The sequence below is a fragment of the Urocitellus parryii genome, chromosome 1, assembly GCF_045843805.1.
Source record: "Urocitellus parryii isolate mUroPar1 chromosome 1, mUroPar1.hap1, whole genome shotgun sequence".
NCBI classification, from domain to species: Eukaryota; Metazoa; Chordata; class Mammalia; order Rodentia; family Sciuridae; genus Urocitellus; species Urocitellus parryii.
This window is the reverse complement of record NC_135531.1, coordinates 231,016,106-231,030,439: the sequence shown is the minus strand read 5'-3', so window position 1 is coordinate 231,030,439 and position 14,334 is coordinate 231,016,106. Positions and strand designations below refer to the sequence as shown.

At 35.7% G+C, this 14,334-nt stretch overlaps 1 protein-coding gene across 1 annotated transcript in view; it reads left to right on the top strand.

Moving 5' to 3' along the window:
- Positions 1-14,334, top strand: part of Ccdc141 (coiled-coil domain containing 141) — a 183,471-nt gene that overhangs the window by 70,420 nt on the left and 98,717 nt on the right. Inside the window, exon 6 of the mRNA XM_026392006.2 lies at positions 3,140-3,256. Within this exon, the coding sequence (XP_026247791.2) occupies positions 3,140-3,256 (117 nt within the window). The remainder of the gene's footprint in view (positions 1-3,139; positions 3,257-14,334) is intronic.

Here is a 14,334-nt window from a genome sequence, read left to right as displayed (position 1 = left end):
CCACATAAAAATAAATAAACAAAATTAAAGTATTGTGTATAACTAAAAAATAAAAAATAAAAAAATGCGTAGCTCTAGAGAGTCAGTATGCTTTAACAGGCAGGTATTTGCACAGGCAATATTGCATATCACCAGGTTTTTTACTTACATTCTCTTTTAGGGAATAATATTGTCTCATAAGAATAGTATCCTTTGGGGGTTAAAATAGTATTGGCCCAATCTAGAGGGTGAGGTCACTTAACACCATTTATAAATAAAAATAACTGGCTTTCATCACTACGAGCATGTGTTAAATAACGAGTTTTTGACTCATAAAATTTAATGGGACCATCTGAAGGTTCAGGTTTCTCACCTGTTTGGGGAGATTAGTGGACACCTGTTGGTACCCATGTTTCATTTACTCAGCTTCTATATTAACCGTCTCTAATAAAGCATTCTTGAGATTTCTAGGCACCTCCCTCCCAACACTTTAGCTAAGAATAAATATGAAACTTAGCTAGGCACAATGGTGGTGCACGTCTATGATCCCAACAGTTTGGGAGGCTGAGGCAGGAAGATTATAAGTTCAAAGCCAGCCTCAGCAACTTAGCGGGACCCTAAGTAACTTACTGAGAGTCTATCTCAAAAAAAAAAAAGTTGGGGATGTAGCTCAGTGGTTGAGAACCTCTGTTTTCAATCCTTGGTACCAAAAGACAAACAAATAAAAATAATAAAATTAAAGTCACTCCCAGTGCTTAATAAAATAAATTATCTCTGAAATTCAGCTAACTTCATGATTCATTTCATTTTAAGAATGCTCTTAAGTCATTCCTTGTGTTGTCTATATATGGGCTAAGTTCATGAGAAATTACTTTGTTTTATAAAAATTAAACAAGTCAATGTATTGCTCTTGATAAAATTCTCTGTGGGTTCTATATGTACATGTACATATCCAGTTATAACTGGGACATGAGAGAAACAGACTGACTTCAAGTAATTGTAAATACATAAACACAATATTTTAAAAGTAGAAACTATGAGATTATATATATATTACCAAATAATCTGAAGAAAATGAAGCATATTTTACATGAAAACTGCTTTTTTTTTTGCATTGAGATTGGACTAGAGTTTAGGTTAACAGAGATTTCCAATTATCAGAAAGCTGATGCGCTGGGGATGTGGCTCAAGCGGTAGCGCGCTCGCCTGACATGCGTGCGGCCCGGGTTCGATCCTCAGCACCACATACCAACAAAGATGTTGTGTCTGCCGAGAACTAAAAAATAAATACTAAAAAATGCTCTCTCTCTCTCTCTCTCTCTCTCTCTCTCTCTCTCTCTCTCTCTCTCTCTCTCCCTCTCTCCCACTCTTTCTTTAAAAAAAAAAAAGAAAGCTGAAAAAATCCTCTTGCTCCATACAGCTTACTCCATGCTGGAAAATACTGAGTTGGTACTTTTGCTCTCATAATCAGCTCTGCAATATCAATCCTAATAATGATCCTGGGGTATCCCATTGTATATGAGCCTTTAAGTTTGAATTCTGGTGTGTGCATGTAGGTGTGTGGTACACTTATTGTGTGGAATTTTAGACTTAATCTAACTTTATCCTACACTCTTGCTTCACACACTTCTTTTTGTTTCAGAATTTGGAAGAAATCCTATGGCAAGATAACCTAGAAAATTAGTATCAGGTTTGGGATATGTCTATCATTTTGAATGGGCAGCGAGTATCTATTTCTTGGGTTTGAAGTTGTTCTCCTTGATGATAAGATTTTGTAAGACTTCAAGTTACCCAGGCATGTATCTGGGAATAGCAGAAAGAACATGTGTTTTGAAATCCTATAGACTTGGAGGCAAATACTGCTCTGACGCTAACTATGTGGCCCTGGATAATCTTGTCTTTACAATTATTATATCATGCTTATTATAAACTTGTTGAGAAAAATAGAGATTATGTCCCCAAATCAACTAGCCAACTGTTTTGCTTGTAGTTTTCTATCAAGCCAGGCTGGGGTTGTGGCTCAGTGGTAGATCGCTTGCCTTGCACATGTGAAGCCTTGGGTTCAATCCTCAGCACCACATAAAAATAAATAAATATGGGCTGGGGATGTGGCTCAAGTGGTAACGCATTTGCCTGGCATGTGCAGGGCGCTGGGTTCGATCCTCAGCATCACATAAAATAAAGATGTTGTGTCCACCGAAAACTGAAAAATAAATATTAAAAAATTAAAAATAAATAAATAAGTAAAATAAAGCTATGTGTCCAATTAATATATATATATATATATATATATATATATATATATATATATATCCATGATGTGATCATAAGGATATAAGGATTTGAGAGTATAAATTCAACTCTTTTATTTAATTGGGATAAAGAACCTGCATTCAGGGGTCCCAAGTCATAAGTCCCAGGTCAAACTATAGCATTATTTGAAAAATGTATGGTATCAGGATTAAGGATGAAGCTTAGTGGTAGAGTAATTTATTAGCATGTTTGATGAGTTCAATTCCCAGCATTGAGAGAGAGAGAGAAAGGGACAGTGAATTTATGGCTTCTTTCAAGTTCTTTGATGTTGTTTTAACATGGTGTATGGCATGTAGTGTAAATCGAATCTATATGAATGAATCATGCCCTTAGCCACTTAAAATGTCAATGGAATTTTAATAACTTTTCTGTTTAATTTCTGCATACAGATTTCTAGCAACAAGAGCAATCTAAGTAGTTTTGCATTGTCTTTTTTATAGTAGAAAATATAATTTTATATGTTGTTTAATATCCCCATCTAGGTCTATGTAACTACATTCAGATTCATATTTAAATCAATGAAAGAAAGCATTTGAAAAGAATGCATGATTTATAGGATACAAAAGAACTCATTTTCATTCTTTTTGAGATTTTCTTTATGCCATGTAATTTACTGAGCTGATAAGTAATTTTTGTGCTTTTCTGAAATGATTTTTTTTCTCTTAGGAATGTAGAAGTTGAAATGAAGAGAAATAAAACCTTATATTCATTTAATACATGGGATTACTTTATAGAAGGAGAAATTAAAGTGGCTTAAGCTTTAAAAGGTTGAGGAATTATTCCTGAGTTTATACTGACTTATTTGCATCATTTGAATTTTGTTCTTTCTTTGTTGCTTCTTTCCTAGGTTACTTGCTGGTTTCAAAAAACCATAAGAGATTTGCAGGAACAAAGTCTAGGTTCATCACTTTCAGACAATGAGGAGCTAACTTGTAAGCACGAGGAACTAACAATAAAAGCAAAGGTAAGAGACACTAAAAATAATTGAAAATGCATGGGGTTCTCTTGAATATGTTTGTATGAGTGATTTAGAGGAGGGCTTCTAGAACAGCAAGAAAACCAACATCTTCTATAATCTCTATATTCTTAATAGTGAACTACATACCAGATGCTATGCTAAGAAAGTATATTAGATGCTTTCTTTAAATTATCACAAAAACCCTAAAAAGTATGTATTATTTTTCTCGTATTATGGATCAAACCAAAGAAACAAAACAGAGGCTTGGAGATGCAAAATAACTTGACCATTACAGTGTCTTCTCAATGACAGTGTTGGAATTTAATGCTAGATTTTGTCTAGTCCACGGCTCAAGGTCTTTACACTTTGGTAGTTTTCTAAATAATTTTGTCTATCCTGAGATCTCAACTCACCATCACTTTCAAGGTATGGTTTGATAACTGTTCCCATTTACATTTTCCTAGTTCCTTGACTCAAAATTTCTCAATTTTATAAGAAGTATGGGCTGCCGGCCAGGTAATTTCTTGTTGATATCTGGAATGTGCAAAAATAGACCCAGGGAGGGCTGGAAGCATGATGAACAGGGAAGCTGGACTATAGTTGTTCCTCTTTCCATTGAATTTTGTTATTTAGAAATCAACTCATTTGTACAAGTTGGGTCTGTAAATACTTTCCGCAATTCTTTATAGTGCTCCATATTGATCTGTAAGAAAACAAATTCCGACATAATAGACTGAGTGAGAACTGTGAATACTGTATACAGCATCAAGATTTAAAGAACTCTGAATTATTAATATAGTGGGTGGTTAGCAGCTGTAGGTAAAACCGTCACGAAGTTCTGGAAAACAAGGCACCAATGCCACTGAACAGTGGTTGAAAACAGTGAAAACAAACCAACTATTCACATGTCTAGGATGGAAATTGATGGGGAGGGGACAGGCCGTAGATTGCATTTATTTAGATTTAAATCTTCTCATAGGGATCATGACATATTTTTGTCTTGTTTTGTGTTACTTTCTTTCTTTTATTTGAGTACTGTAGTAAATTGTGGGTGTTCAAACTGTTTGATTTGAATATCTAACTGATCGATAAAAGGTACTATTACAGGAGTCTGTTGATCCAACAGTGATGCTCATTTTTTAAGTTCTTTACATTTTTTCAGCATTTAAAAAATCTACTTATAAAGTTAATTTTTATTGAGGTTGTACAATAATTTATTCTGTGTGTATCAAACTCAAATTTTATCAGAGAAAATTCTGTCAAAATCTTCAAATGCTAAGCACAAGGGATGGATTGAATTGTGTATGATAGCTACTTCCTTTAAAACAAGTGAGCAAAACCAGTATAACCACATAATTTAGACTTACTGTGAGTTTTGGTCACTATAAACATGGAGTTATTATGGTTTTTTACAGCCATGAGGTGAAGTAGAATATTTGTTAATGTTTGACTTTGGTTTTAGTAGGTCACAATTTCTATCACAGTTTGCAGTTCATATTTGAACCTCTGATATGCCTAAATAGAAAAGCATACAGATATCCTTTCCATCATTATCCTTAAATTACAAACATGACTGTGCCATTTTACATTTCTGCCAAAAGTGAATAAGACTTACTATTGTTCCCTATCCTTGCTAACATTTGGTACTGTAGGTGTTCTGAATTTTGGCTGTTCAAATAGATGTGCAGTGGTAACTCAATGTTGTTTTAATTTGTATTTCTCCTGATGACATAGGAAGCAGAGTATCTTTTACATCTATTTGCCTCTATACCTTCTCTGTTGATATATCTGATAACATCTTTGCCTCCTTATTTTAATGAGGTGTTTTGTTTTCTTACTGTTGAGTAGAAATAAATTTTTAGTAATACACATTTTATTATGCCAAGTGAACTGTGGAAAAATTCAAAACTCGAAGGAAAATAAAAGCTAATCCTTCAACTGAAAGATAATCATTATTAATATTTTTGCACATTTCCTTTCAGTCTTTCCATATATAACCCTAGAGATACATTAGAGTCATAGTCTTTTGCTCCGTCATATTGATGAAATTCAAATAGGAGGATTACTCATTTTATTATACAAAAAAGTTAAGCTATAAGAATATCCAAGAAAATATTATAAAAAGGAACTAAATCCTGATAACTTCCATGATATTCCCGACTAGTCTATCTGCTTCCTTTAGGGTTTGAGCTATTCAAGATCTCATGAAGAAGCTGATTATTGCCCCAGGCAAGAGATTTTCAAGGCAAACTATGTCTGGAAATTGAGGCAGAGAAATCTCTCCATTACATCACTGAGACTAAATATATTTTCTCAAAATAAATACTAGTGTTTTTGACTAGGAGTTCTTGTTTTCTTTCTTCCTATTAAGCATTCTTTTTGATGGGAAATTCTTTCCAAATTACAGGTTGGCCTATGGAACCCCCAGTCTCAATGCCGTCTTTAGAGACTGCAAAAATATCAAACAGTTATTCATTCATCCATGCATACATGCATTCATTCATTCATTTTGTGTTACAGGCGATTGAACTCAGAGAAGCACTGAGTTACATCCCCAGCCCCTTTTATTTTTTATTTTGAGGCAGAGTCTCTCTAAGTTGCCCAGGTTAGCCTCACACTTGCTGAGGCTGGGCTTGAACTTGTAATTCTCCTGCCTCAGTCTCCTGACTCATTGAACAGCTATGCAGAGTGGATCAAACAAATAGAGATAAATACTCAAGACAGGTATTGTGGAACATGCCTGTAATCTCAGCTACTTAGGAGACTGAGGCAGAAGGATTACAAATTCAAGGCCAGCCTGAACTATTTAGTGACATCCTCTCTCAAAAAGTTAAAAGGGTTGGAGATATGGCTCAGTGGTAGAGGGCTCCTGCGTTCCATCTCTAGTACCATGGAGAGGACGAGGGAGGGGGAGGGGAGGGGGAGGGAGAAAGAAACAAACATAATTTTTTGATAGAAAAACTTTTAAGAATTTGCCAGCAATTTGGGACACTAGATTGTTCAATGGCAACACAACTGGTTGTCCAAGGCAGCAGGTGTCTCTGAATCACATGCATTGACAGAGCCCCATCAATGGAAGTGCAAAAAATGGAGTGGCACTCCATTCTAGGGTTTGAGCAGGTGGATGGAATATGAATGGTTGGTTAGGAGAGTTCTTTCCAGAATAAGGCAGAATTAGGCAAACAGCATCAGAATAGTTTGTCCATGAAAACAGTGAAAGGTCCTAGTAATGATGAACACAGATGAGAGAGAATAAAGAGAATCATCTCAGAGGCAATAGATGTATCCACAGCCATTCAATTGGAAGCAATTAATAGTAAGAATCCATGGTCATTCCTAGTAAATTTCTACAGGTTGGGGGCTAGCAAGATTCCTGAGGCAGTGAGAAGTGGGACTAGAAGACCTCAAAACTCCCTTTATCTTTCAAACCCCATCAAGGAGATCAGATTATATTGCAACATCAGTTATGCTTGCTATATTTAAAGCAACATCAGTGTAAAAACACTTTTCCAGAGCTGATATGAAGTAGTAGGGCTGAGTTGGGAAAATGGCAACCCATATTGAAAAAAAAGACAGCATCTTATCCCTTGAGATTCCCAACAGGCAGTTAGGAAGAGAAAACATTACCTAAAAACGTACCCCAGCATATCTCTAGTCTGTGGCATCCACCATGATTCTATTTAACTCAGCCACATGCCCCAGACACTGAGGTTCAACCATTCTTTGGCTCCCTACCAAATGACCTCTAAATCTCTCACTTTGTTGGCCTTTACAAGAAAGACAGCATCTAGTTTGAAAGCTCAGTGCAAAATGAAGATTTACAGGCTTTAAAAAAAATTATTGAGAATTTCAGGATAGCAGCAGCAGAGAACTAAGCCAAGCCTGGGGTCCTTCTAAATGCAGGCCCCTGTGTGATTGCTCAGGTAAGTTGATAAAGCTACTTCTATTTACAACCTTAGGAGTGCTGGAGGGACCTAGAAACCTTTGTTGCTTAGACATTTTCCTTAGCCACTTTTATAAACCTCATGTTTTCTTAACACACACACACACACACACACACACACACACACACACACACGAGAGAGAGAGAGAGAGAGAGAGAGAGAGAGAGAGAGAGAGAGAGAGAGAGAGAGAGAGAGAGAGAGAAAGGAGAGCTATAATTCTTTGTCCTCCCCATACTCCAAAGCAGAATATGTTCAGGGAGTAAAGCAACACCTAGAAGTTGACTGTAATCCTATAATGAGTTGCATCTAAATTAAAAAAAAAATAAAAACTGGTAAAAATTCCTGCTGTGTCACTTATAACTTGACCTCCCTGAGCCTCACTTTCCTTATCCAAAAGGAGGAAACTTGAAAATTCAAGTGGAAAATATTTACGAAAGCCCTCGCCTTTTGGTGGTGCCCCCCCCCCAAATGTTGTATCTCTTCTAACCTATAGGGTGAAATTTCAAATAGTTTTCATCTGTACTTTTTCAATACTTGTATTCCTTATTGAAGAAGGAAGCCCATTTTCTACGTTGTTATATAGGAAACAGTATATTACATTTTGGATTTCTGTTTGGGTATGGATATGAGGAGAGGGAGGGGAATGTTCCTTTCAAAGATTTAGCAGAAATAGGGCGTCAAGCTGGGGATTCATTAGTAAAACTCATATAAGTAATCTGATACACAGAGAAAGCAGGTGTTTCTACTGCCCACCATGAGATTGAACAGCAGGGAGTGGTCTACACAGCTTGTTAGTGTATTCAGTAAATTCTTTCCAAATAAACTTCCAAAAATGTCACTATCATTTCTTGCTGAAATACATTCAAAACAAGAAAGATAACCACTTTTTCCCTCCCTCATTCCCTCTCTCTCTTATTTCTTTCTTCCCTCCCTCTCTCTTCCTTCCTTCCTTTCTTTTATTTTTTCTTTTCTTCTCCCTCCCTCTCTCCCTCCTTCTTTTCTCCCCCTTCCCTCTCTTCTCTCTGCCCCAACCCCAACCCCTTTCTTTCTCTGGGATTGAACCCAGGGAAACTTACTCAGCCACTGAGCTACATCCCCAGCCCCTTTGTATTTTTTTATTTTCAATCAGGGTCTCACCAAGTTGCACAAGCTGACCTTTTGCATTAGCCTCCCAAGTTGCCTTGATTGTAGACATATACCACCATACCCAACAAATTTTACAACTCTTATCTGTGGCAGCATGTGTTGAAAAACTTGAACTGAGGGATATTTTTTTAATATTTTTTTTTTTTGCAGTTGTACACAATAGCTTTCTCTCTCTCTCTCTCTCTCTCTCTCTCTCTCTCTCTCTCTCTCTCTCTCTCTCTCTCTCTCTTTCTTTCTTGTGCTGAGGATCAAACCCAGGGCCTTGCATATGCGAGGCGAGTGCTCTCCTGCTGAGCTTTAACCCCAGGCCCCTAAGGGATATTTTTAATACATTCTTCGTGTTTAATAATTTTAAACTGTACTTTCTTTACTGAATATAAAAATAGTTTTCCTTTTACATATGTAACAGATAAAGAAATAAGCAGACATGGTTGATTATAAATTGTGTTTTGGTTTAGAACTTTAAATACTCTTAGACTGTATCCTAAGTCAAATTAATACCCCATGACTTAAATTCACCTTTGGAGCCCAGACTTAGTTGTAGGAAGTATAAAGAGAACCTGTAAATAATACTTCCTCATTACAGGATCTCCTTTGAGGAGGCATAACTCATTTCCTAGAACTGCCTTCAGGAACCAGCCTGGACTTCCAGAGCTTCAATGCACGGCTCAATTCAGGCCCTTTGTAGTGGGTGTCTTGGTTGAGTCTGGATTAGTGCTCCTCAACTGTGGCTACACATTAGAGTTACCTGGGGAGCACTGAAAATTACAGACATCTACATGTCATTCTCTGAGTCTATGTAGTTTTGTTTTAAAAAAATTTAGTGTAATCTTAAAGTGTTGGAGTCTCTATCAAAAAAGGCATGTGAGTTTCTCGCTCCTTCTGAAAAACTGAAACATCTGGCATTATCAGGTCTGCCTTTCCGTGTAGACATAACAACTCTTGGCTACAGTCCAGGGATACTCGTCTCCTTTAGAGAAGGCTTGTGTGCTCTTGTTGGCCAAAGGCCCCACATTCCATCATTACCTATCTCTTCTCCCACTTATTTGCATTATGTTCTTGGCCCTTGTGAGAATTTGAGTTTGTGACCTGAAGGGCAATGAGATGCCATCAAGCAAGGTAATAGCTGATGTGCATTTTAGTTACCTTGAAAACAATATGAATGATAGTAATAGGAAAGAGTGAGATTGAAGACAGGGAAAATCACTTTGGAAACTATTTCCATTTGAATGGGAGTGACTTTAAAGTCTCCTTTAAGATGGAAGTTATTAATCTCCATCTTTAAGATTTAAAGGAGACGTTAGCCTTGTTATTCAAGGTGTGCCTCTCAGTCGCAGCAGTATCTGAGTGTTAGAAATGTAGATTCTGAGACTCCCCAGTCAAACCTGTAGAGTCAAAATCTGTGTTTTAATAATTTATCCAAGAAGATTAGTATTCATGATAAAATTTAAGAGGTGTTGAGGGTCTTTTTTTCCACCATAGAGTCCATGTATGTCCATATCCTTCTTTGTTTTTGTACATGAACATATATTGTTATAAAGTCCTTCATTAACTATAATCTTCAAAATTCTGAGAGTCAAACTAAAAATGATGTAAAGAAACATCATCTTCAATGGTTTAGTACAGCAGCATTCACATTATTCAGCTTCAAGATTAAAACCATCTTCCATGATTCATCACTTAATCTGATTTTCCAAGTCATTGAAAATATTTTCCAGTTGCTGCTGAGTGATTTTATAAATTGCATCTGTGATCTTGGCCCCAAGTTTTGTCAAATAATATTATTTAAAGATCTTTTTAAAAATACCACTGCTTAGGTTCCATGAAAACTTTATTCAGAGAGTCAAGTTTAAAGTTATAAAATAGTTAGAAATATGAGAAAAAGAAGTAAAGCAGAATCTCCTGCAAGTTTGACTGGTTTAAATGCATAATTATCATCAGTAGAGCTAGTACAAGTGACTCTCTAAAAATATATTGATATTTATATTGTGTGTGTGTGTTTAATTATTTATTTGCATATTTTTGTAGAATTGGGAGCTGAACCCAGGGGCTTTCTACCTTGAGCCACATCACATTCCAGTCCTTTTTATTTTTATTTTGGGACAAGATCTTGCTAAGTTGCTGAGGCTGGCTTTGAACTTGTGATTCTCCTGCATCAACCTCCCAAGTTGCTGGAAAACAGGGGTGCAGCACTACACACTGTAGGTGTGTTTATACACAACTGTGTGTGTGCTGTTTTGCAATGTGATTTCTTTCGATTAACATTATGATATAGCATTTCCCCATTTAATTCATATTTTAAATGCTTTTTAATGATTGCATGTCCCCAAGCCCTGTAGATATTCATACATTATCTAAGGCAGCCAGAAAGATGTAGTGTCTTAAGAAAATAGCATGAAGTGAATGATTCACTCCTAGGCAGTGTCCAGCTTGGCAGCCCTGGCACAAGGGACCAGCAGTTAAATCAGGATCTCTGCTTTCTTTTTGTATAATCTTGAGCAAATTTCTTAAGTAATCTTGAGCAAATGGATTTGGATTCCATTTCCTTTTTGTAAAAAGGGGTAATAATTGTACCACGTACACAGTTGTAAGGATTAAATGTGTTTAAATGTAGTAGTACTTAGCACAGTGCCTGCTACAACTCCATACTGTTTTATTTCCTTTCCACATTTTCTACATTATAGTTATATGTAATGATGAGTTTTCTTGTTGCATATTTGTACGTGCATTCTATACAATATTATTTGGCCAATATCACTCCCCAATACTTTTTCCCTTCTCCTAACCTCTGGTCCTGCCCCTCTACTGATCTCTGTAATTTTTATGAGATCTCTTCCCTCTTCACCTTTCTTTTCCTTTTTCCTCTCTAGTTTCCACATATGAGAGAAACATATGACGCTTGGCTTTTTGAGTTTGACTTATTTTGCTTAACATAATGGTCTCTAGTTGCATCCATTTTCTCCACATCCTCTCAAGTATTTATTATTAGTTGTATTCTTTTTTCCTATTTTATTTTTACAGTAGAAGGCATTTTGACACACTGTACACAAATGGAACACAACTTCTCATTCCTCTGGCTGTCCATAGTGCAGAGTCATTCCAGTGGTATAATCATACATGTATATATATATGGTAATAATAACTGTCTTGTTACACTGTCCTTCTCATCCCCACAGCCACATCCCCCCCCCTCACTCCTTTCTACACAAACCAAAATTCCTTCAGTCTTCTATACCCCCACCCCCAAAACAATATGGATCAGCATCTACTTATCAGAGAAAACATTTGGATTTTGGGTTTTTTCTGGGGTTGGCTTATTTCACTTAGCATGATATTCTCTATTCCATCCATTTACCTGCAAATGCCATAATTTCATTCTTCATTAAGGCTGGGTAATATTTCGTTGAGTATATGTACCACATTTTCTTAATCCATTCATCTGCTGAAGGGCATCTAAATTGGTTCCGTAGCTTAGCTATTGTGAATTGAGCTGCTATAAACATCAATGTGGCTGTGTCCCTGTAGTATGCTATTTTTAAGTCCTTTAGGTATAAATAGAGGAGTGAGATAGCTAGGAAAAATGGTGGTTCCATTCCAAATTTTCTGAGGTATCTCCATACTGATTTCCATAGTGGTTGTGCCAATTTGCAGTCCCACTAGTGATGTAAGAATGTGTCTTTTCCCCCACATCCTCGTGAACCCTTTTTATTGCTTGTATTCTTGATAATTGCCATTCTGACTGGAGTGAGATGAAATCTTAGAGTAGTTTTGATTTGTATTTCTCTAATTGCTAGAGATGATTAACATTTTTTCATATATTTATTGATCAATTGTATTTCTTCTTCTGTGAAGTATCTTTTCAGTTCCTAGCTTTTTGATGATTGGGTTATTTGTTTTTTCTGGTGTTAAGTTTTTTGAGTTCTTTATTGCTGTATCTTAGGTGCATGTGGTAAATATTTTTTCTCATTCTCTAGGTTCTCTCTTCACATTATTGATTGTTTCTTTTGCTGCAAAGAAACTTTTTAGCTTGAATCCATACCATTTATTGGTTATTGATTTTACTTCTTGTGCTTTAGGAGTCTTATTAAAGAAATCAAGTCTTAAGACAACATAATGAAGACTTGGGCCTACTTTTTCTTCTATTAGGCACAGCATAACTGTTCTAATGTCTACGTCTTTAATCCACTATGAGTTGATTTTTGTTCAGGGTGAGAGAGGTTTAATTTCATTTTGTTACACATGGATTTCCAGGTTTCCCAGCACTATTTGTTGAGTAGACTATCTTTTCGCCAATATGTTTTTGGCACCATTGTCTAGTTTGAGATAACCATATTTATGTGTGTTTGTCTTTGTGTCTTATATTTTGCACCATTGGTTTACATGTCTATTTTGATTCCAATACCATGCCATTTTTGTTACTGTTGCTCTGTAGTGTGGTTTAAAGCCTGGTATTATGATGCCTCCTGTTTCATTCTTCTCGCTGAGGATTGCTTTGACTATTCTGAGTCTCTTATCTTTTGAAATGAATTTCATGATTGTTTTTTCTAGTTCTATGAAGAAAGTCATTGGGATTTTAATAGGAATTGCATTAAATCTGTATAGCAGTTTTGGTAGTATGGCCAATTTGACTATATTAATTCTGCCTATCCAAGAGCATGGGAGATCTTTCCATTTTCTGAGGTCTTCGTCAACATCTTTCTTTAGTATTCTGTAGTTTTCATTGTAGAGGTCTTTCACCTCTTTTATTAGATTTATTCCTAAGTATTTTATTTTTTTTAAATTTATTTTTGAGGCTATTTTGAATGAGGTGGTTTTCCTAATTTCTATTGCAGTGGATTCATCACTTATATATAAAAATGCATTTGATTTATGGGTATTGATTTTATATTCTGCTATTTTGCCAAATTCATTTATTAATTCTAGAAGTTTTCTATTCTTTGGATCTTCTAAATATAGAATCATGTTGTTGGAAAATAGTGATAGCTTGAGTACTTCTTTTCATATTTTTATCTTTTAATTTTTTTCATCTGTCAGATTGCTGTAGCCAGAGTTTCAAGAACTATGTTGAATAGAAGTGATGAAAGAAGACATCTCTGTCTTGTTCCAGTTTTTAGAGGGAATGCTTACAATTTTTCTTCATTTAGAATAATGTTGGCTTTGGGATCAGCATAGGTAGCTTTTATAATGTTGAGGTATATTCCTACTAACCCTAGTTTGTCTAGTGTTTTGAACATGAAGAGGTGCTATATTTTGTCAAATGCTTTCATTGCATCTATTAAGATGATCATATGATTCTTATATTTAAATCTATTGATATGATGAATTATGGTTATTGATTTTCATATGTTGAAACAACCTTGCATCCCTGGGATGAACCCCACTCGATTGTGCTGTGCTATCTTTTATATATATATTTGTTTTAATTAGTTACACATGACAGTACAATGACCTTGACATATCATATACTTGAATCAGATGGGATATAATATCTCATTTTTCTGAGTATGCAGGTTGCAGAATCACATTGGTCATGCATTCACACATATACACACAGTAATAATAATGTCTGTTATAATATGTTTTTGTATGTACTTTTCCAAAATTTTATTGAGAATTTTTATGTCTCTATTCATCAGGGATATCGGTCTGAAGTTTTCTTTCGTTGATGTGTCTTTGTCTCATTTTGGTATCAAGATGATACTAGCCTCATAGAGTGAGTTTGGAAGTGTTCCCTCCTTTCCCATTTCATTGAATAATTTGAGGTGTGTTGGTATTAATTCTTCTCTGAAGCTCTTGTAGAACTTGGCTGAGAATCCATCTGGTCCAGGGCTTTACTTGGTTGGTAGGGTTTTGATGGTGTCTTCTGTTGCCTTGTTTGAAATAAATCTGTTTAAAATGTATATGTCCTCCTGATTCAGTTTGGGTAGATCCTATGTCTCTAGAAATTTGTTGGTGTCTTTGAGATTTTCTATTTTACTGCAGTATAAATTTTCA